The sequence below is a fragment of the Ptychodera flava genome, chromosome 17 (assembly GCF_041260155.1).
Source record: "Ptychodera flava strain L36383 chromosome 17, AS_Pfla_20210202, whole genome shotgun sequence".
NCBI lineage: Eukaryota > Metazoa > Hemichordata > Enteropneusta > Ptychoderidae > Ptychodera > Ptychodera flava.
This window is the reverse complement of record NC_091944.1, coordinates 9,114,847-9,139,272: the sequence shown is the minus strand read 5'-3', so window position 1 is coordinate 9,139,272 and position 24,426 is coordinate 9,114,847. Positions and strand designations below refer to the sequence as shown.

At 37.3% G+C, this 24,426-nt stretch overlaps 1 protein-coding gene across 3 annotated transcripts; it reads left to right on the top strand.

Moving 5' to 3' along the window:
• Positions 1–41: 41 nt before the first annotated feature.
• On the top strand, positions 42–24,352 carry LOC139115339 (replication factor C subunit 1-like). Of its 3 annotated transcripts, XR_011548101.1 has the most exons (22): positions 42–169; positions 4,370–4,592; positions 5,577–5,681; positions 6,160–6,338; positions 7,874–7,978; positions 8,584–8,761; positions 9,973–10,286; positions 10,780–10,959; positions 12,054–12,161; positions 12,802–13,111; positions 14,427–14,524; positions 15,359–15,565; positions 15,767–15,904; positions 16,487–16,582; positions 17,133–17,231; positions 17,761–17,915; positions 18,124–18,241; positions 18,954–19,099; positions 20,025–20,238; positions 20,913–21,107; positions 21,604–23,179; positions 23,539–24,352. XR_011548101.1 is itself a non-coding variant. In XM_070677371.1 (21 exons), the coding sequence occupies exons 1-21, from the start codon at positions 167–169 to the stop codon at positions 21,706–21,708; spliced, it is 3,276 nt and encodes a 1,091-aa protein (XP_070533472.1). In that variant the 5' UTR covers positions 42–166; the 3' UTR covers positions 21,709–24,352. The 3 variants fall into 3 exon arrangements, 2 of the variants coding, with proteins under 2 accessions (XP_070533472.1, XP_070533471.1); XM_070677371.1 differs by having other exon boundaries at positions 21,604–24,352; XM_070677370.1 differs by lacking the exon at positions 42–169 and adding an exon at positions 3,741–3,833 and having other exon boundaries at positions 21,604–24,352.
• The last annotated feature ends 74 nt before the right edge of the window (positions 24,353–24,426 follow it).

Here is a 24,426-nt window from a genome sequence, read left to right as displayed (position 1 = left end):
TAGATGAGAACAAACAGTACTGAAAGAGAAACAAAAGTGTTCATGAACTCGCGCTTGCGCAGTGAACTTTTTGGCGCGAACTCCAGTGACAGCTGATCGAGGTCTTCACACCTCCTGATGTGGAACACATGTACTCTTGTGTTGTTTTCGTTAATGCATTGATACCATGGTAAGTTACAAAAGCCGACGTCAAGTTGTAGTCTTAGTGGTTTCATTAACGTATGCATGGCGGTAGCCGTAAGTCATTTCCTACAACATTGCACACAACACATCTGTCTGACTTGCTGCGAATCCGTAGCCTCTACCACTCGGGTAGGTTGGTCATTGGAGTGGTAGGGCTACGATGTGTAACACGCAAAATTCGCACAGGATACGGCCTTCGCCAGAAATTTTAAAAGACAAAAATGTGACATAACTTTTCAAAAGGACCTTGTCCGGTGTTCATATAACCTACCCGCTCAATAATTACTCGGTATTTGTAATTTTTCTCTCCTCCTAATGGATTTTTCGCAGCAAGATCGACGATCGCCTTGAAATAACCGCCATCTTGAATTTAAAGCTTCTTGACCCATGACGTCATGCAAGTCTCGCAAGTTCCCGTTCGTACTTCATTTGCATTCAGATATCAACAAACAGTACGTGCGCTGACTAGTATTGCTGTCTCAGCGTTGTCGGCTACGTTATGCGAATTTTCGCGTGGTAAAAAGTGAATGAATAGAAAGCAAATTACTTTTAACTTCAAAATTGTGAATAAAATATGTAATATGTTTATAAATATAATAAGTCCTATGGCCATAGGGCCTTTTCTGTTCATGCTCCTTTCCTTTGGAATTCATTGCCATCAGAGATTCGCTCTGCAAAAAATGTTGAATGTTTTAAACGTGCTTTGAAGACTTACCTTTTTACTGAGTTTTATCATCTGTGATTTTAGCCATTTTGCTCATTTTACGCTGTTTTTAAATTTCTTTGCGATATTTGTGACTTTTTATTTTAAAAACTACCTTTGCTCTCATTTTAGTCATGTATTTTTTTTCTTCAGTCATGTACAGCGCGCTAAGACGTATGTGTAGTGCGCTTTAAAGAAGTTTTTAATAATAATAATAATAATAATAATAATAATAATAAATAATAATAATAAATAAAATAAATTGTTGAATGACACTAAACTTGTCCAACTATTATCCATCACGCAAATTATGTTAAATTCCCCAGAGAAATTTTACATTATAGATCATGATGTTCTCCATCACATGTAACACAAAATAAATGCAATGATCCTTTTATTCACCATATCGTAATATCAAACAATCTTGGTAGAGCTGATGTGTGGAGTTGCCCTTATTTTCCTTTACATCTTTCACATTTTCTGTTTTATGAATCTGCCTTCCAATGGAGACTCGTCTGTAACCTTTTGCTCTCTCCTCAAAGGCTTCTCCATAGTTCATACATTTGGCCTCCATGATGTTTCTGAACTTGAACTGAACAACACCCTAACTCCTTACTAAGTTTCAAATGAAGGACCACTTATTATTATTATATCCTTTATTAATCCAATATAAAAAAATTGAAATGTGTTGTGGTGTACACAGTCTAAAAAGAAATATTCCACAATAGATAAAATACAAAGAGATCACACAGATTAAAAAGCACAGTTCCAAATAACAGACAAAGCACTTGTCGATCATCAACAGTACAATTTAAAATAATTCTAACAGTAGCCATTAATGAGTTTGTTTTGTTTTGTTTTTTTTTCACGTGTTAGAAAATTGGTTTAGAATTCTCACTGCTGAGGGTACAAAAGTATTTCTAAACCTGTTTGTGCGGCACCTTTACTGAATAGTATCTGGTACCAGACCTCATTTTAGTGAAATTACTATTCAGTTGATGCGTTTTGTCAGACAATATAGTTGTAGATTTGTTTTTCACTGATTTCATATACAAGTCATCAAAACTATACAATTGTACGCCTTGAATATTCCTAGCAGCTTTGATGATACGATTTATCTGAACTTTATTAGAAGAGGAAATACTACCACCCCAGCAAGAAATACAATAACAGATGATTGACTCAACCGTTGATCTGTAAATGATATGCAAATGTTCCCGGATACACCAAATCTATGCAACTTACGCGGAAAATACAATCTTTGCTGACATTTACGGTTTAACATATTCACATGATCATCCATGAACGGAAACGACTCAACCGGATCGTCAGTACCGCCAGTAAAATTATTGGTTGTAATCTTCCATCGCTAGACAGTCTTTACGAGGACCGTGTTCTCAAAAAGTCTGTCTCCATTGTCAATGATCAGTACCACCCTGCACACAATTTGTTTCAACTTATGCGTTCTGGTGAACGTTACCGTTCAATCAAGTCAAGTTCTAATCGGTCCCTAAACAGTTTTTACCCTACAGCAATTCGCATGTTAAATGAATGTAAATCGAGTACTGTGAGAGCTCACACATCTCGTCTCTCATAGTTCCTACACTTGTACTTCTGAAGTCGGCGCTTTTATTCTAACATGTTTATTTTTAATTCTGTTTGTTTTATTTTGTGTATTGCTCTTTTATTCCCTGTTTTTTTATCTCACTGTCTGTCCTTTTATTTTCGCAAAACCAAGATGTATTTCATTGTATGTGCAATAGCGTATATATATGACAATAAAATTATTATTATTATTATTATTATTATTATTATTATTATTATTATCCCAAGAAACCATGTTTGTAAGAAGGATCCCAAGATATCTATAACTATTTACCCTTCCAACCTCCTCACCTTTGATTTTTAACGGAGGTGGACTGATTTTGTTTTTCCTGAAATCAATTATCATTTCTTTTGTTTTCTTTACATTCAAAAACAAGCTTAAGTTATTATCATCACACCATGTAACCAATCTGTCCACTTCTTGCTTATAGATTGTGTCCTGATCTGCTGTAATGAGGCCAATTAAAGCCTTGTCGTCAGCAAATTTGTAAAGCTTATCATTACTGTCCGCATGTATGGGGTACATTCAGATGTAAATATGGTAAATAATGATGGTGATATAATCGAGCCTTGAGGCGAGCCGGTATTTGTCAATCGCACATGCGATCGTATTGAATTTACCTTGACAAACTGTGGTCTCCTAACCAAAAAATCTGCAACCCAATAAATTAACTGCCTGTTTACTGACATACTTTTCAATTTTCTGATTAATATGTTTGGTGAAATAGTATTAAATGCACTTGAGAAGTCCACAAATAAAATTCGAACAGATGCATTGGAAGTATCAGGTGTTGTGTGAGGGTATGTAGAAGACAGAGAACTGCGTCTTCCGTACTCCTGTGTTGGCGGTAAGCAAATTGCAGTGGGTCTTGGTACGTAATGTTTGAGAAACCAAATATTTTAGGAGTATTATCGACTTAAGATGTCGTTATGTGCACCTGCATTATACAATTATTTTTATACAACTATTTTTATACATTTATAAAACAAAGACTCTTTCATAATATGCATGTCAAGCCCCCTCCCCTTCCAAATTTAAAAAAAAATGAAATATAAAAAAGTGCAAAAACACAACCCATTCCCGATTTCTTTTCTTTTATTTCCTTTTATTTACAATATTTACATTTCCGTTTTTTTTGCGAAAATACGCACAACGTTGCCGACAATGCGAAGTGTGAAAGACGATGGTCGAGCGCACGTGTTGTCTGTTTACGTCTGAATGCAAATAAACTAGAACGGGAACGTGCGAGATTTGCATGACGTCATGGGTCATGCAGCTAAAATTCAAGATGGCGCTGATTTCAAAGCGATCGTCGGTCACAGTTGGAAAAACCCGTTAAAAGTAGGTAAACTTGAGGAATACCTAGACATCTTCCGATGGATAGATGCTAAATGGACTTTGGACCAAGTGTATGGAAATTATTTCTGTAAAGATCGAAAATTGGCGTTCAAATTCGCGCCGTTCGAAATTCCGTGCGCATCGGCATAGTGCATGTGTAATACTATCCTGTGCGATATTTCAGTTCTTCACATCGCAGCCCCCACTCCCAGCAGAACACGTCAAGGAGTGGCAGGGCTCGTTTTCGCAGCAACTGTCTGACATGACAGGACAGTCGGCACTCGCTGTACATGTGTCACACTCGGGGACTGCGGTGCGTTTTAGTGCGTGATGCAGTTACCATACGGCAGACCCACTGTGTGCTCTCGACACCCACCATGTCAAAGTTAGAGAATGCACGAGCCTCGAATCTTTTAACGAACAGCTATATTTGCACTGGTTCATGTATGATCGCAAGAAATGATTACAAGAAATGTATATCTGTCGTGTGAAAAATTGTGAAGCAATTTCAATGTGCCATTCAATCTCTCATCACTAAGGACATAAGGAAGTTCTTTGGTGTTGTTGGAGGAAGTTCTTCAAGTAAACCCAAGACAAACGAGAAACAAAGTGGCAAAAAGAAAGAAGAATCCAAGAAGACTGGGAAGAGGAAACGACCCGAATTAAGGGATCACGGTAGCTCATCAGGGGATGAGGATTTTGCAGGAAGCAAAAAGTCCAAGAAAACTTCAAAAAGCAAGAAAGGTGTCATATACGACTCAGGTAATATAAATAGCTGGAATTGGCACATTTATGCAGGCCTGTTATGAATTTTACAATTACATGCTACAGATTAGGAACTCAAATTCTAGATACATCCATAGATCCTGGAGATAAACCATTTTCTTCAGGGTCTATGTTACATCACGGTTACTATACCAACATAGAGTGACCATGGTTACATGGTCACTGTTTGGTTACCGATAGTTATCCTATTTGTGGCTTTGGAGGCAATGGGTCATGTGATTAGTGATGTCCATTTATGTCCCGGGTAAATAGTAATGTCAAATATGTGCAGTGAAGTTTAATCCAAATACGAAAGAGGGGCTTCAGTTTAGCTTTTGCTGCAAGTGTTTGCTAAGCGTCTCTTTTAATGAACCATGATCCGAAAGTAGGTCAACAAACAGATAGGACTTTTCTGATCAACTCTATGAAAATAGCTTCCTCTCTAAACATTTCATGATCACACTATGTATAATGTGTATATGTGTAATATTAATACCTATCAATACTTTTCTTGGAATTAATACATAACTGATCTTTATTCCAGTCCAAGACTTCTATCGCAGCTTTGATTAACTTGTCAATGACACAGTATCATTTGGAAATGTCAATGACACAGTATCATTTGGAAATTGAAAAAACACAACTCTCTAACTTTCAAAATGGCAAATTTACATCATCCAATGATATTGTCACAGGCTTCTGGTTGCCATAGTGATATTGCTCCAGGTGTTATTGTGCTGATGAAAGAAACAAACTGATTGAACCAGTGTCTACAGTGATTGTAATCAAAATTGAAATGAATTTTATTTCAATATTGTAATGTTGTTCTTTACTGAAAATTCAGAAAGTTTATATTTTATAACAGGAAAATAATTCCTTTGCGCACCCTAATTGAAAACAAACAAAAGCTTTCTATCTAAATACATGTACAAGGTATATTTTTAAAACTTTCTTTTCTATTTTCATGCATGCACCTTTCAGATTCTGATGATGACGTGATACAGATTACTCCAAAATCCAAATCCAAAGCAAATGGCAAGGCACAGAAAGGCAAACAGAAGGAGATCACTGTCATTCCTGATTCAGGTAAGTGACCATGGATAAATTACATGTGCATGGGCAAACAAAAACTTGTTGCATTTAACCTGGAAATCCCCTACCCTAAAAGAATTTCAAAGAGTTGAAATCCTATGATGAAATTGTCATTTTAAGTTTTTCAAACGCAACAAATTGCTGAAATAGAATGTTTGCACTTAAATGTTAAATGTTAACAATACCTGAAAAAATGGTATTTTGTGACTCAAAAAGTCCTGGAAAATTGTGAAAAAAGTTCCTGATTTTAAGTGGCTTGTAGTGGATAGACCCTGCAGTTGTGTGTTTGTGTAGTTTATGGCAGTTACTAATGGGTATGTGCAATCCACAATGCTGTACATAGACCATGCAAGATCACACAAGATCCAAAGAAGGATATAGAGTATTGATTATTCCACGATAAAGATTGTATTTAGTATGCCAAATAAGATTGCGTAACTTTTGTTTTCCTTCTCTACTCAATTTCATCCAGATGAAGAGGTTTCCGTGAAACCCACAAAGACATCAAAAGTCACTCCAAAGGGACCTTCAGTGAAACCAGTCAAGAAAGAAACACCATCAGAGAAACTGAAACCAACCACTGCGTTGGATTTCTTTGGCTCGACGCCTGTACAGAGGTCAGCAAAGAAAACACCTGGTAAACGACCAATGGTAAGTGAAGCCACTTGGTCGTGGCAAATTTGCATATATATCCATAAATGGTAAAAGAGGAGCGTCAGTCACGTTTGCTCATGGAACATCAGTAGCTGGACAGTTTTGAGGGCAGTCTTTTCTGAATGTTGAATTCAATGATGGGTCACAGCATGGAGATGAATGAATTCCTATAACCTTTATTGTGTCAGGCCTGTCACTTACCCATCTGCTAAATCAGTTACAGTGGTTTGCATTGAACCGTTGGCAATATGTGGAACTGGATATACTATCTACCGTGAGGAGTTGCCAACACTGTCCATTCTGACAATTGTCTAGAGGTGTAATATCAATCAATAAACAAAGAAATCAACTTTAGACTGAAAGAGCCATCACTTGAGGGCGCTCTCTACACTCCCCTCGAGCGACGGATCTTTTAGTCAAAAAATCAACTCTGCAAAAGTTGAAACATTGTTTGAAGGAGGTCAGACATAGTCATAACAACACCGCCAGATCTGCAAAAACTATGTCAGCAAATGATGCAGGCCAGATGTGTGTGGATGTGTGGTGTTGCTTTGACTGCACATGACCTCCTCCCAGACAGTGTCTCAACATTTTCAGAGTTGATTTCTTTGTTTTTGACCATTATTATCACCTAGACGATAATTACGCCCGACAGTGTTGGTAACTTTTCAATTTAGAAAGTATGTATAGTTCCCATATTGCCAACAGTTCAATGTGAACCACTGTAAAAGCAGTATTGAGCCAAAATGCACAAGTGTTTTCACCTGCTTTGGCTGGCACAGTATGTTATAGCACGCTCAGTAAAAATCATGTTTTCAGGGCCTTCAAATGGATATGTCTTTGTTGAAATACAGCACACAGAACATATTATATTTCACTGGTTAAACCAACTTGATGGTGAGGTATGAACCTGGAAGGATAAGGGTTTTAGGGTGTTCAATCCAGAGTCAATGTCATGTTCGGTAATGGCAGTTTCAGACTGAAAACACACCTGTCATTGGTATTTTCAAGAATACTGTATACCCCTTGTCAGTGCAGAATGTCATTTCTAAAATCACAGGGCATATAAAGTATCATGATCGCAAAGTATGTTACTATATATGTCTGCAAATCCTGTATCTTTGTAGTATGCCATCTCATGTCATTGTCAGCTCAATAATCCATTGCTTTGTATTTTTCTGCCGCCGTAGCCATATCAAAATTCACTTTTATCCTTGCTCAGAGAACCTGGCTGCATAGATTTGAACTGTGGCACTCACTGAAAAATGTTTTTCATCCAAAGATTACCTGGTCTGCCAATGGGACATAGCTACCAAAATGTACATCCTTTGAATCCTGATGATAATAGTCACATTTACCAATGGGAAAATCACACTGAAATGTATATATAAACTGTTGAGTTTTTTCCTAATTTTTACACAAGTAACATGTACACTGATTGGATTACTAAACTGTCACTGGAAATAGTCAGAATAACACATGACTGACATTAGATTCACAGTGGTTCAATTTCTTGTATAATTTGCCTTCAGCCAACGGATGAGGCCAGTCCATCAACGTCTGCAAAGAAGAACAAAGAGGACCATGACGACGATGATTTCATGGAAACTTTAAAACCATTGGATAAGGACAAGGAGGTAAAGGTCATAGGTCAAAGATGCTGCATATTTATTTGTATTTTATAAATAGAATTCCTTCTTCTTGTATGTTTAATGTTGTTGTTTTTTACTGTCAGACAAGTCTCACGCTGTTCTCAAAATTTGTCCAGGACTATTGATAACCTATTCACCCTATATCCCATCATGTGAGTTCAGCCACCCTATTGGAAAAAATACAGACATACCAAAGTTTGCCTGGTTTAAGGGTTGAATTTGACATAATGAAAGGGACATTATTGCGTATGATATGCCCAATCATTAGCGTTGAATTGATGCAAATAGTTCAAAGTGAGTCAACAAACCACTTTTTATTTCGGCAAATGATAAAGAAAAATGTAGCTATGGTTTTGTCACCTTCCACTGTCACAGACGAGCTCAAGCATTCTTATTGTAGGGGTAAAGGTCAATATGCTGAGACAGTGAAGTAATTTCTGATGCAGCGTAAATGGGTAAATTGTGATAGAAGACCCAGGCTCTATGTATTGATATCAACAAATAATGTGTAATTCATGGCAGACTTCCCTAAAATATGTAAATTTTCCATAGCATGCATGGTATGTGCATTGATTTTATTTTATTCCCAGGTCAAAAAAGAAAGGAGAGAATCACCTCGCAAACAGCCATCTCGATCATCCACCCCTTCCACAAGTAGGTCGTCCACCCCTACCAAAATTAGGTCTTCCACCCCTACCAAAATTAGGTCGTCCACCCCTACCAAAAGTAGGTCGTCAACTCCTTCGAAGAGTCAAGAAGATAAACATGGTTAGTGACTTTGAACAATATAAACATCAAATTGATCAAACATTATTGAGTCTGAGAAATCGGTGTTTGTGTTTTGGCATAGAGGGCGCACTGGTTTCAGGCACCGACTTATTATTTTATTATTATTATTATTTATGTTGGAATGGCAATATCGTAACGTTTCTAAATGTCTTACTTTGATGCTGTCAAAACTGAACAATCCATAATGCACATATATGGCAGAATTGAGGAAAAATACAAGTTTCGTCAGAATTGGACGTTTTTAGTCCCTTTCCAAGTTTAAAGCCGCACTTTTCAATCCCAGGTTCTCGCATTAGTGGAGTTCTCCTCCCAGTCAAACACATGGCCAGTACGATGTTTGATTTCTATTACATTAATTACACAAACTGATTTCAATCTTTTGTCACCTTTTGCTAATCCTGCAAATAGAGCTTACATAACCGTTTGATTGACGGTCGGTTCAAATTGCCAACGGTCATTTATTCCCCAGCACCACACTCGAATTTCCTTAAAAAACGTCTTCCAGTCACGTTAGAATTTGAATATAACCACAGGGTTCGATCGGCAGCGGCTTCGTGCTGACCGCTTGGCAGTCTGTCAGCGTATTTGCGGTCCGAAAAAACTAAAAAGTGGCATTTTCTGGAGCGTGTGCCCTCATGTTGCCTGTTTGGTGTCCACTTACACAATGAACGCTGCCATAGGTTGGCGCCCTTTTAAAGGGAGGCTCTGCCTTTAAAGCCCCCACTCAATTATCAGATTTATCTAATATAAATATTATTTCCTTGATAAAATATTCAATGGAAAACAAAAGACTGACAAACTGTTAATGGGCTGTTGACACATTCTCTAATGCGAGAACCAGGGATTGAAAAGGGCGCCTTTAAGCAGTCGTGCCATATTTGTTCTCATTGACACTGTTGAGGGGAGTCTCCAAGTAGCAAAGGCACACCGCAAGAACGGGATATTACCATATATAGAGTCCATTCCATATTTACTGGACTTTGACAAATTTCATTTGCTTATGCTTGAACTTTTTTGATGTGTGAATAATTGAATCAAACATTTCACATTGTGTGAAGTATCAGAGTATAATTGGTATCCGAGAAAGAGGTATGTGTTTTGGACCAGAATTTAAAATGTTCCGGGTCAAACTTGATCTATGATATCCAGTGAAATCGATACACGATTTTTTTTCCGTACAAACATTTCAGAAAAGAAAGGACTAAGTAGCAAACTTGCAGCCAAAGTTAGAACTTCCAAAGTTCTGGTCGAAGATACCCCGGTCAAATCACCCCAAAAATCAAAGACTCCTACAAAACCAGTCAAGATGGAAAAGTCTCCCGTAACAGAAATCAAAGAAACGCCAAAGAGATCATCAGGCCAAGCTGGCAATGCAACTACGACACCAAAAAAATCACCGGTCACTCCAGATGGCGATAGTCAGCCACAGAAGAAAGGGTCCATGTACAGAGCATACTTAAACAGAGAAGGACCCCAAGCTCTGGGTTCCAAAGAAATTCCAGAAGTAAGGAAGATCATGTTCCGTAGTTAAAGGGCCATGACTCTAACTTTTAATGACAAGTACAGTTTCTTGTTCTACTCCCCAAAGCATGTTGAGATACACAGTGTTGAGCCTGTCAACTCAGCCTGTACTGGTAAAGGTGTGTACATATAAATCCTGTGTTGTAAAGCTGAATAGCTGGTGTGTCAACGTGCTTTGGATTAGAACAAGAACTTGCAATCGACATATAAACAAAAATTGTGAAAAATATGACCAAATTTACAGCTTCTGGCCCTTCACAGGATGAGTTTGCCAGGAATTTACATGTGTTGCTAACTTGAGTACCTTTATAAAGTATATACAAAAATATTTTTGGACTGCTGGAATGTGTCAAATTTAAGTAATTGGTTGCTTTACCAGAATTACTTCCAGTGGATACAAGGGTTGTACCCCTGAAATTGTTGGTTTTGCTGATTTTTGTTGGAAATTAATTTTGATTTTGTCCCTTTTTCTGTAGGGAGCAGACAATTGCATGGAGGGAATGACCTTTGTCATCACAGGTGTTCTTGAATCTCTAGAACGCGACCAAGCAAAGGAATTGATTGAGAAGTATGGCGGTAAAGTGACAGGCAATGTCAGTAAGAAAACTAGCTATCTTGTTTCAGGAAGGGGCAGTGGAGAAAGCAAGATAGCAAAGGTAATTTTCAAAGGGATATCGTAGTCATCTTTCAATATTTTTTCATTATTTTTAGCTATGTACAATATTTATTTTTTTTTGTATATACAGAACAGAAAATCGCAGCCTTTGTCATACTGAATTTTAATATATTTTATATACTCATAGATCATGTAAAGTCTGTCGTATACTGAAAGTTATTTCTTAGTATATAAATGTTCCTGCTGTGTTACAAGGTTTAGAAATCATAAGAACACTGACCTCAGCCCATGGAAGAAAAATTACTATCATTGTGTTTGAAGATAGTAACATCACCCTTTTGACCGTTGCATTTAGTTTTTTGCTTTGTTTGTTCGTAATTTCAGTTGTTGACACTATTTGAAATTTTTATTGAAGAGATAAGTTTAATAAGTGGACAAAAGCTGAACTTTTGATCATCTGGTGCCTCAGAATGTAACATTATATCATTGCAGTTTACTTGCACAGTGTATATGTATATCAAAACCTTAATAAATTCTGTTCAGTGACACTGTTGGTGCTGGATGAAATCTGTGACATCCATGAGGAGAGTTCTTGATATTTTCAACATGTCGAGCAGATAGACAAAAGATACTAACAGTAGTTTGAAGAGGTTAAGGTAAAATGCGCCTCCGGGACAGATATTCGGACTCTCAAATTTTCACTATCTCTTTCGATCTACCACTTGTTGGGACCCATTCTAAAGGTCATTGAGTAAGAAATATTTTCAACATTGTAGTTTCTTGAAAATCGAAAATTTTATTTTCCCCATAGAGTCAACACAGGGAAGGCGGCCATTTTGAATGTCAAAGATTGGTTAATATTGGGAAATTTGTATCTCTAGTACCAAAATTTGCTCGGTGATGCGAGATTTTTAGTCTTTATTTGAAAGAGAATGATTAAAAGTTTGCCCTGGGAAAGTTTGAGCAAAAGTTTAAGTCATTCATTTTTTAGGCATTATTAATCTATCGTAAACCCAGTGTCTTTATCAACACAACACATTTAGAAGCACTGGTAGCTTTCAGTGCAGAATTGGGAAGATAGGTAACAGTCTGTCCCATTTTTATCATGATGTCTGCTTTTTTGACCACCATCAGGCCAATCAATGTGGGACAAAGATCATCAACGAAGATGATCTGTTGAATTTAATAAAGACTTTACCGGGCAAGAAATCCAAGTATGAAGTGACAGAAGAACCAGAAAAGGTAATCAAATGAGTCAGAAATGTCAAAGAAATATCCTACAACACTTGACAATTCTTTGAGGTATACCAAACCAACGTGCTAATCATATTTATCGTAGTTTCAATGAATCAACCAATCCTATGGTTATTCTTCAAATATCAACAATTATCACCGTTGCTCTCTTCGGATGAACAATGTTTGACAAACCAGTTGTAGTTTGTTTAACCCTTTGAGTGCTGTACATTTTCGCACCAAAATTTTTGCACAAAATTTTACCAATTTTTAATGATTTTTTTGGTAATATTTTGACAATTTCGGACCAAATAGACATTATATTTCATTGACTACTGTTTTGATCAAAATTTTGGAAAAGTCTGAAAAAAACTGGGTTACATTTTATAAAGGTGGCAAAAATTGACTTTGGCGCTCAAAGGGTTAATTGTGGGCAAATTGAAAAACCTACAACATTGTAAAACAGACACTGTCATGACATATTATTGTTATGACGTATCATTGTCACACACAGCAAGTTTGTAATATTTCTTCACTTCTCAATAAGAATTAGAATATAGCGAGGTCTTTCAGATTTACCGCTATGTATCGTAAATGAATTATTCCCTGCAAAACTCCGTCAGTTTATGAAGTTAATGGTATTTTTTAGGTCACCAAACCTGCAGTGACAAAAAGGAAAAGTGTGCCTTCTGAAAAAATGCCTGGACCATCATTTTCAAAAGCTGAAATGCCAGGACCATCAACTTCAAAAGCTGAAAGCTCATTGGCTCAGGAGAGTGCTTCTTCTCCAGTGAAGGCAAAACGGGACAAATCAGAAGAGAGTTTGCTTTGGGTGGATAAACACAAACCAAAGTCAATCAAACAGATTATTGGCCAACAAGGTGAAAAGAGCAATGTTAAAAAGTTGCTGAACTGGTTGAGAAAATGGCACACTATACACGCTGGAAACCGAAAACCAGGTCAGTTGAGGTTTTCTGTGTGTCCCTAAATACATATGTTGATATCCAAGTGTATACTGATATGTGTCTGCCATTGTGTGCCAATGCCACTACAAAAGTAGACAGATACTAGTATGTTGGTTATGTGTCTCAGAAGTATCATGCAAAATCTGATATTAGAAAGTACATCATTTTGTCCAATTCATGCTATGAATATGAGTGAATGCAATGTGTTCTTTCCTCCATTTCTTCACCTGCACAAAACAAACTTTGTACTCAGAACTCATTTTGCAATAAACAGTGCATTCTGCAGACAAATACTCAGTCAAACGAAGCTTCTCTGAGATATTTCACTTGTCTATTGTTGACGACTTAGTGGTGAGCGCCACCAGTGTTAGGTTTTGGAGCATCATTTGTTTTTTAAGTGTTGGCCATCTGTATTCCTGAAAGTACCATATGAAAGTCACTTTTCAAAGTAGCCCCACCTAATGATTTGCAGAAACTGTCAAGATGCCATATAGCTTAATCCTTTTCCTACCTGGCCCAGCTATCAGCTATTTTTGCCATTTAAGTAAAGAACAATAGAAAGCCAAAACCTATTTACACAACTTAGCATATCTCACATTCAAGGCTCTAGTGCAGCTTTGGTCAACTTTGCAATTTGAACACAGCTAAAAATCATGTGAACGTGGTGTTTGTCACTTTACTCGGCTGGCCATTGTTTAAAGAGACATTACTGAATTTCACTGATGTGGCAGGATAATGGCCATTGAATGCCATCTTCTAGGCAATGCAACTTTAACCCTTTTCCTGCCAGACAGTAATATCTGTATTACTTCCCCATCAGCCAAGTCAGTAAAAAGTGGTATTTAGCCAAAACATGACATATTTTCACCCGCTTGGCTTGGTATGTTATAGCATCTTTTGTCCAAAAAAAATCAACTTTACATTATTATGTTTTCAACAGCCTTCAAATGTACAGTATTATGTTAAAATACATCATATTGAATATGTTGTGTTTCATTAATTTTAACCATCTTGACCTGGTGGTGAAATATGGACTTGGCAGGAAAAGGGTTAAACAATTCGATAGGACTAATGGTGATATCTGTTCTAATTATGAAAGGAACACCATCAATGATCAAAGTATCAATCTTGACCTCTGACCTGATACCACAAATGAAGGTTCTGGTGCAATGTGACACACATGAAAGATTGTTGAAAGAGCCTGATTTATCATTCAGCTTTCACTTGTCATCACTGTATCCCGTGTAAAACAGGGAATCAGACAGTAGTTTCGACTTGAGCAGAACTTTGGTATTTCTTACACAATTAGGTTACATGAGTAAAGAAGATGGGTCAGGTTTCAAAGCTGCTTTATTGTCAGGTCCACCAGGTGTTGGTAAAACCACCAGTGCCCAGCTGGTTTGCCAGGTATGTACAACTCAGTGAAATATTGTCAGCATGGATGTTTGTGTTGATACGATTGACTCTAGACAAGGTCACAAAGAACGGTGTACTGACTAACTGCATAGTGCTGCTTGCTTTCTATGAGTTAAGAATGCATGAATGCCACTGTTGCAATGAAAGAATCTTTTGCAATGAAAGAATCTATGCAAATTTACAGTGAACTCAAACTTTAAAGTATTTACTGATTGGCTGATGCAAGGAGCACATAGCAGATGACTGTTGGCATGGATATGAGATGTACAGAATTTGTTATGGACAACAATGCCAATCAAACAGTATTAATGGCACTAAGGGACAACATCAAAAGTTCAATATAATAAATCTAACTTAATTGCTTAAGTTTGGCCTCAGACCCCCCCACCCCCCCTTCTAACTTAACTTACCTAAAATTGAAAAACATTGTGGACTCATACCCTGTACTAATTCTTTCAAACGACATACCAATGTACCATTGAATTAAATAAAAATTGAAAACCATTATAAAGTAACAAAAATACAGGTGACTGGATCGGTTTTAGCGTACAAAAATCAACCTTGAAATCGTAAAATTTGCCATAAAGACGTTAAATCGTTTTTGACTGCACAGAAATTAATTTGGCCAAAAACCCCCCACCCCCAAACTTAAGCAATTAAGTTTTTTTCAAACATCGATCTTTTGACGTCGCCCCTAAAGTAGATGCAAAAAGGTGTCGGCACTGAAATGTAAAAAGATATACACAAAGCTGGTGATGTCCTTGTCAGATTGTGTGACTGAAAATTCACAAATTTCTGTCTTTCTAATCAAAACTTACCTCACAGGAAGCAGGTTTTTCCTATGTAGAACTGAACGCCAGTGACACACGCAGCAAACGCAGCTTGAAAGAAGTGGTGGCAGAGTCAGTTGATAATCAGACAGTGGTGGATTTTGTCGGCGGTACAAGTGAATCAAACAGAGGACTCAAACACTGTCTGGTCATGGATGAAGTTGATGGGATGGCTGGCAATGAGGACAGAGGGGGAATGCAGGTAAACACCACTGCTAATTATTGTGATTTTTTTAGAATGGGAGATTTTCTTTCACTATTGTTCATAAACATATCTTTAAATTCTTTGCCAACTGTGAAATTTTCGATTCTGAGTGAATATTTTGTAACTGCATCATGCAATGCTATCATACAAGGGGTAACATGACTAAGATTTCATGCATTTTCTCTTTTCAACATCCAGGAACTCTTACAGATCATCAAGGCATCCAGGATTCCAATCATTTGTATGTGTAATGACAGGAACAGTATGAAAATAAGATCACTCAGTAATTATTGTTTTGATCTGAGATTTCAACGGCCAAGAGTTGAACAGATCAAGGTAAGCAGGACACAGCACAGGCTTGTCCAGTGCTTTCAGTACAAAATCTTAAGATGTCCTTAAAATAATCCTTTGTATAATCTTTTTTCATCTTTTTTTGTCATTCTGTTTTGTTGTTTCCCCAACTGACTAAGGAACAAAAAACTTGTTCATCAACTACTATGATAATTTAATGCACACAAAATCCTCTTTCTTGTTATGGCTTGCATTTCAGGACTACCAAGTTGAATTCAGTGAAATGATGCCCAAAACTGGGACAGTTTGCACTTGCTGTGTAAACTTTCTTCATAAAATTCTGCTTTATTTGAAATATAACCCATCACTACTCTAATATTGACAATCATATTTGAAATATCCAAATTACGCCTAACATTGTAAGCTGTTGTTGTGGTCTTGAACAAGGGATAATTTTTTGATGTCTCGAACAGAAAATGGGTGTTCAACAGATTTCAATTTGGCCAAAAGTAGGAGTTAGAATCATTCATATTTGATTGTGTGTTATTTTTTGTCTGAGAATCGAAAGGGGCTTCAGAATTAAGGAAAATTGAATTAAAATAATTCGCCATTTTCGTTGAATGACAGGGTGCTATGATGTCACTGGCGTACAAAGAAGGCATTAAAATTCCACCCCCTGCAGTGCATCAGATGATCATAGCAGCCAATCAGGATATTCGACAGGTAAGCATGTATCCTACCAAAGGATGGAAAGAAAGTATAATCTTATTGGCCAATATCAGAAAAATTCCAATCAGGAAAGAAGGGTTTTCTTTCCTGTATACATATACGATAAAAGAATCTATAGTAGCTGTATAATGAAACATCAAGGAAGCAGGAACAATAAAGTAATAATAATTTGAACTGAATAGAAGTTTCTTTAGTGTCTATTACGTCTTTTTGTGTCCGTGTCATGTCACTGATAAAGAAACAGCAAAGTTGGTATCCCAGTAAAACTTCATAGCTTAGTAGGATTATAGGTTTATCAAAATGTGTAGCAACATGTTCATGACACTGACTTGTGCAGACAAAAATTTGGACAAATTTTGTGGTTTAGGCGTGTATTTATTTCTGCAGCTTTAAGTTGGCGCCAATAACACATGCTTTTTTCATTTGTCCCAGAATTGTGCTAAAAGAGGGATATCTTCCTATTCTCACATAATTTCTGAGTGTCTTATTTCAGATATATTTCAGACAAATATTTGAAATCAGCTGTATGTTTTTGTCTTTTCAGGTTATTCATAATTTGAATATGTGGAGTGCCAGTGAGAAGTCGTTGACCTATGACCAGGTCAAAGAAGATGCAAATAAAGCCAGGAAAGACATGAAACTGGTCAGTTTCCGTTCGTGTTTCACCTTTTTATTGTTAAATTTTGGTACAATCCTATTGCTTTCTGTGGGAACATTGGATCTGTGCATTGAGAAATGGGGGGGAGGGGTTACAGATTGTTACAGCAGTACACACTACTTGCGTCTGTAAAATATAGCATCGGTTGGTGTCTGTAACTAACTGCTCTTGTCACATTTCATACGACATGTCATAATATGCATCTTCATTCATGAAACAAAAACAGCCATAGGTATGTAAAACATGGTAATCTGCTTACTATAGGTAATTCAGCTACTAATTTTTGTGGTGTGCATTACTTATTACGATATTTATAGCCCACATGTGGGCTCAAGGTTTTTTCTTGCTAAAACTTGCGAATGATTCTATCTGTGTTGGCATATCAACCATAGGATAGCACTGACACTAAAGGGTTTCCGGTCAAGTAAAATGCTAATTTAATGGAGCATGTCATCAATATATTTGTTACCACAAATCATGTTAGTCATTGAATTTTGTCCTTTTTCCATCACAGGGTCCATTTGATGTCATCAGGAAAGTGTTCTGCTATGGTGAGGAAAGAAAACAAATGAGCATCCATGACAAGTCGGATCTGTTTTTCCATGACTATTCCATTGGTCCTCTGTTTGTGCAGGAGAATTACATCTCTGTGTCACCCATCAATGCCAGGTGAGGATGGGAAACTGTCTCTACTTTCTGCATTCTTCGTTGCTTTGTTTACTCTTAAGGACTCATTTTCACACGGTTCCTTCAAAAAAGTGATGTATGCTGATATAATGTACTCTTTTTCTAGTGCTGACCCTTTAGTGCTCCCTGTGATTATTTTTCTGCTGTGCAAAATCATCAGTTTGTAAATATTTCCTGTTGTTCATTTCAGAGGAGATATAAAGCGTCATTTACAGTTACTGAGTGAGGCTGCGGACAGAATCAGTGACGGCGATCTCGTAGATAAGAAGATTAGATCTGAACAGAGTTGGAGTCTGCTGCCAACACAGGTAATGCCAAGGCTATCAGTTATCTGCAAGGTGTTATTCACGCAACAAAATAGGTTTAGCATGAGCGTATGTTTCATTTTTCATATAATAGAATGATGTAATTACCTTTCTCACTTGAAGCCAACCGCAATAACATGAGAAACCAGCAATGTATTCTTTTCCAATATCGGGGACTGATGGATTGGGTTGTATCCATCTGCAACCATCATGAAGAGAGACTTGGACCTATTTCATTCAAATTTATTTTGCGATATAATCAATATAGATGCCTGACGGCTGTTTGTTATGATTTTGTCATGTGCAGAGCTTTTCGTCAGGCATACCTGAACAGATTTCATTCACAAAGTTGGCACAAACAAGGATAACGTACTACGACAAATATATTCATGTCAATTTGTGTTACAGTACAGTATAAAAAAGCCAAAAACATTTGATCCAGCAGGGAGTATGTCTTGACTTGTGATGGCAATTGACGGTACAGGCTAAATTGACAAAGTTTCTGATTTCAAATGTAGTGTTTATACTGTTTGTCTTTGATATTGAACAGAAACTTGAAAGAGTAGTCAACAAAACGTACTGAAACACCAGAAAAAAGACAACGCAAAAAACACAGTGATGTCCCTTCAATAAACTTACTAATGTAGTCAGCATTTTGCTTGTCCTTGGCAAACCATACATTAACTAACTGCTGAACTTGTGATAATTCCTACAGGCCATGTTTTCCTCTGTGATGCCGGGCGAGGCCATGCAAGGAAGTCTGTCATTTATGGTCAGTTTTCCAAGCTGGTTGGGGAAAAATTCCACAAAAAACAAAAATGATCGGCTTCTCCAGACATTACAAACGCATATGAGGCTAAAGTGAGTATTGATAGCTCTTGTAATTCTGTCTTTTTTATGCTGACATATGCATACATACACACCATGCTGAATACATGACTTAACTCATAGGATTGAATGGGGGATGCCAAAAAGTCTATTGTCTCTTCTTCAGTTGGTTCTAGGAGAGTCACTCCCTAGACATCCACCCACCAGACACTTATCCTTACCATATCCCTAACCGCAGCCTGCCCTTGAATTTACAGAGTTTTTCAAATACTGAAAGATTATGATGAGCCTGTAGAAAAATATCAGACCATTCAGGAATTACGTCTGACATAAAATCTATGGACAACTCCCCAACTTCCACTCATGACCTCTGAAACAGACATATATGACTTCTGTAAGAAACATGTGTAAAACCCGTAAAGCATAATTTGAAATTTTAAAACTAAAATGGAATTGATAGAAGGATTTTATATCAGGAATAATAATTTTGATTTGGCTTCTTGATCTTTTACTAAAGGAATAAAACAATCAGTATATTGGTACATGTAATATGTGCATTGTACTTACAAACATCAATTTAGCCTTTCATGTGTACGTGTGAACTTGCTGCTTGTGCGTTTATACTTTCACAAAACCTTCACAAAACCTTCACAAAAGACCTGGTTCAGCTGTATGCCAGGAAAGGGACAGCAGCAGTCTGCATCATGCCAGGAAATAGGGGTCACAGACCTGTGCAGGTTGTGTTGGCAATTGCTCCTATTCATGACCCCCTCTGTACAGGCTAGTTGCTTCAAAAGGTATGAATGAAAACAGATGCCTGACATGGGGCCGTAAGGTCTGGACAAAATACCGTAGTTGTACTAGAACATGCTTTGACAAACCATCTCAAAAACTTGATGTGACAGCTCTATAAAGAAAAGCTTATAATTTTCATGCTTGTATGTGTAATAAACAACAGATCCTCAGCTAGCAAGTCTGAAATCAACCAGCAATACATTCCGCATCTGAGGAACTTTTTAACAAGACCCCTGATTACGAAGGAACAAGCCGGTGTCAGAGAGGTCATTGACCTTTTGGACGAGTATGATCTTCAGAAAGATGACTTTGATGGTATCATGGAGGTTGGACAGTATGAAGGCAAGAAGGACCCCATGACTATGATTAACTCCAAGGTAAAGTATTAACGGTTCTAATCCAGTGTAAAAATGACATGCAGAGTTCTACAGACTCTGTACACCTAAGGGGATCATGTGATGGCAGTACAAACCAACCATAGGTACAAATGCATACGATGTATGGAAATGCACATGTATTTTCTATGTTTGTTGTGTGGTTTTGTTTCTACTGTGTTCCATTGAATTCGGAGTTGTTTGAGTTGTTTGATGTGCTGTTTGAGTCTAGTTTTCGTGTTCTGTGTTGTGGAGTTTAGTAATGTTTAAAGTTTGAAGATACCCTGGATCAAGGTATGCTGCACCTTGGGCACAGATAATTGGACTCTAAAAATTTCAAGACTTTTCTGGTTTGTAGCTTTTGTTAGCTCATGTTAAAGCCCAGAGAGTGTGTGAATTTTTTTACTGTCTTTGTTCACTGAAAATTGGAAAATTTAATTTCGCTCCATACAGTTAACACAGGGTAAAGCAGGCATTTTGAATTTTAAGTGTTGATTAATTTTAGGTAATTTCTATAACTTGTACCAAAGTTTGTGTGGTACACCTAATTTTTATTGTTGGTTATGAGAAAAATTTTAGCAACAGTAAAAAGTTTCACTTTTGAGTTGCGTGCTACCATAAATGCCAAATTGCCTTGAAGCCTGAACAAATATTTTGGACATTGTTTCTTTGTACAGGTCAAAGCTGCCTTCACCAGGACTTACAACAAGGAATCCCACATGACACCGTACTCAATTGTCACTGCACCAAAGAAGAAACGGGGTGTGGCCATAGAAACTGAAGAAGGGCTCATGGAGGAGGGTGGAGAACCAGTAAACGCTGGGAGTGGAGCAGAAAGCGATGACGATGTTACCCATGATGCAATGATCAAGGTAATGCAATATCATGCATGATGTGTGTTTCCCCGCTATCAACAGCTGACAGACATTCATTGCTATTTGTCGTATCTTCATTTTTTTCTAAGAAAGCATTCTGTACATCAAAAGGATGATACCTTTGCAGTGTGAAGTTTACATTCTTGAAAGGAGCACACTCATAATTATTTCAGAAGATGAATGCACACTGCTGTGAAAGTGAAGTAGGCTTAACTCACACCTAGTACAGCATATCTTATGCAACTTCCAGATAAACAAATGAGCCAAATTTTGCATTGTTTGGTAAAACTTTTATTTTCCCCAAACATTGAACATTTATGCCTGCACAAAGGTAGACATTGAGGAGATATAGGGGAACCACTGCCTCAGAGATGAACAACAAAAGGCCAGGAATACCTACAACTATATGCAAATTACCTTAGTTCATACCGCTGTCATGAAATTATTTTGCTGCTCTTGAACCGGTGTTAACCGTGTTTATTTTCTTTTGTAGACAAAACAGGGTGGGAAGAAAGGTGGAACGACAACCACTACGCAAATGAAAGATTCCGGCAAGGGAAAAGGAAAAGGAAAAGGCAAAGGAAAGGGAAAGAAGTGATACGGATACGCTGTCACAGTGTGGAAAATCAGAAGACGACAAACATTGCTGGCCAGTAAGAGTTGACATTGAAGAGTTGTATGAAAATACACTAAGCTTCCATAAAAACTCATCAGTATGCAAGCACAAACAGACATGACTTTTCAAGTTTACAAGGCATACTTTCTGCAAAGTTTCGAAAAACGTCTGGAATGCTTTTTTCCGATGAAAATTGGTAATGGATGTGTGTAATTATCCATCCTGACACTGTATATGTACATTGTATAGATGCAGTGCTAGCATCGGTTAAAGGTATACAGTCACCTGTAGTCTAAATATGCCCATATATGGTCAAGGGGCGTTCCTTGGTATTCAAAATGCCCATGTGAGGGTGCTGTTTTTAAAAAGCGACCACCCGCTTAAAATCTGTGATTGGTTAGATTTTCTCTTTCCATGGTAACTGTGGCAAAATTAGAACAGGTGACAGTATACCTTTAATAGAAAAATACTCAATCTTTCACCCAAATTCCATATAAACAGGTCCACACTCACATCAATAACAATGGGTTTGGGCCAAACCATGGTGGTTAAAGGGTTCAAGTATATGTAAAGATCTGCCTTGTTAGTTTCCTTCAAGGTCCTGGGAAAACTGTCATTATCCCTTAATTCCTCAGAAACCATACCATCAACTAATTTACATTTTCCAAGTGTCAGCTTTTCGTCAAGTCACTGCCTCAGTCACATGAATAGCACTGAAAGTTAGCAGATCAATGCAGATTTGAAAATCCATGTTCTCAAATTCCAATGTGGAGAAATTGAAATTGCATCAAATTGTATCAAGAGCTGTATGACAATTTTTTTCCTGCACGTAGATCTTGGTTCAGCTTGTTTTTTTTCCCAAATCTCTGTTTTGTAGTACTCCTGCCGTAAAAAATATCACTTTATTCATGAAGTCTGTGATGCACCAGTATCATTGTTCATCATGTTTCTTCCACAAACCCTGTTCTGTTGTACCCTTACTCTGAAAATGTCATTTTGGTCATGGTGTCTATGAGAAGCTCTAAGACCACGATTGCAGTCCATTGCATTCGTAGTGTGCAGTATCCAAATGAAAAAATGATTGAAAGTCAATAAAATTATTTCAAGATTGTACGTTTGGAATGCAATAATATCGGTCCATGGTACAACTGAGTGACAGGGTGATTCTGAAAGAAGTGAAAAATAGAAGAACAGTACTGGAGAGCTGAAAACTACTGGAAGAGATTCAAGTACAACCCAACCTTCTGATTTTCAATAACTGGCCAGTTTCTTTGCTTGACTTGTGTGAAGATGAATAATCTGTAAGGAAGACTTACAGAAGTTTATGTATAATTAAACACTGTTTTTACAAAGTTTTTGAATATAGAAATATCATGTGTTGCCATTGTGGAAGTATCTCTGCTACAGTATCAACAATTATGACTGCATTGCAATTATAGTAGAGTGCAGGTCCGTGATGAGATCATTACGGGAAACCTCCGGGAATGTGATCATATTTAAATACGACCTTTAGTTCCGTGACCTCTTGCCAATTCCGCTGGCCATGCCTACTGGCCATGCGTACAGACGTCGCTGTGTTATAGCGAGGGCAGGGCAGGAAGTAGGCATGGCTAGAGCCTAGAGGTCACGGAACTAAAGGTCACATTTACGAGGACGCGCTATACATGCCAATACACGCTACACAAAAGACAGCTACACAAGTGTTGTGCTCTTCAGCTGGTTTATTTGTAACATTGAAAAAGACAAAAACGCTGTAATATTGACTTAAATAGCCACTTATGAGGCCCTGTGGTACCATGCAAGTTAATGCAGCCTTCCCCTAATGTGATTTTGGCAGCTCAGTGACTGTTGTAGTTCAGTAGGCTGAACAATGGTGTTACAGGTGAAGTTTCTTTACATCCAACGGGTTTTTGCAACCAATTTCACTGCTGCATCTTTGCCTTTGAAGTGACATCCCCTGAGGCATAAACCTCAGTGGATCAGTGAAGTAAAATATGATTTCATTTTTGTTCGGGGAACAAATTATTCTAGAATTTCAAATCACTTTCCAGGTAGAGGATGAGTCACACTGAATCGCCAAATGTCAGTGCCTGATGAAAAATTTCCAAGTGCTTGCTTCATAGTGTATAAAATCGTATTTTCAATGAACCAAAGGCAATTTTCTATGCATTCTATTTAGATGTACAGTCTGAACTTTTTGATGTGTAGATTTGCATGACAAAAAGAGACTATTTGTTCCACAGTACCTGCATGTTAAAGGAACAATAGCGGTACCTTTTGATATTAAATTTTGTCATCATCTTTGCTCCTAAAAGCAAGTTGTAAACCAATTGTTTTGATATTGGAGGGTTTTGGAATTAGATCGAGAAACTCTACTTTACAAACACAACAAAAGTACTGGAAAATATATCAGAAGGTGTATTCATTCTCTCTTGATTATCCAACAATCATTCTTGAAGTCATAGATGAAATATGAAAATTAGAAAGTGTACATTGTGCATGGATAGTACCGTTGCTTTCAACTGTCAAGGTGCTGATGGTAGGGAGTTACAATTCATTTGTCCTTTTCTTTATTCAACTGTAAAGATAGGATTTTTTCAATAAAAATACAACCAACGATTATTAATGGACAGTTGATTTTTTTGTATTAATGATGCAACTCTGACGTCGTTTTGACTGTTTATGAAATTGTCCAGAAAT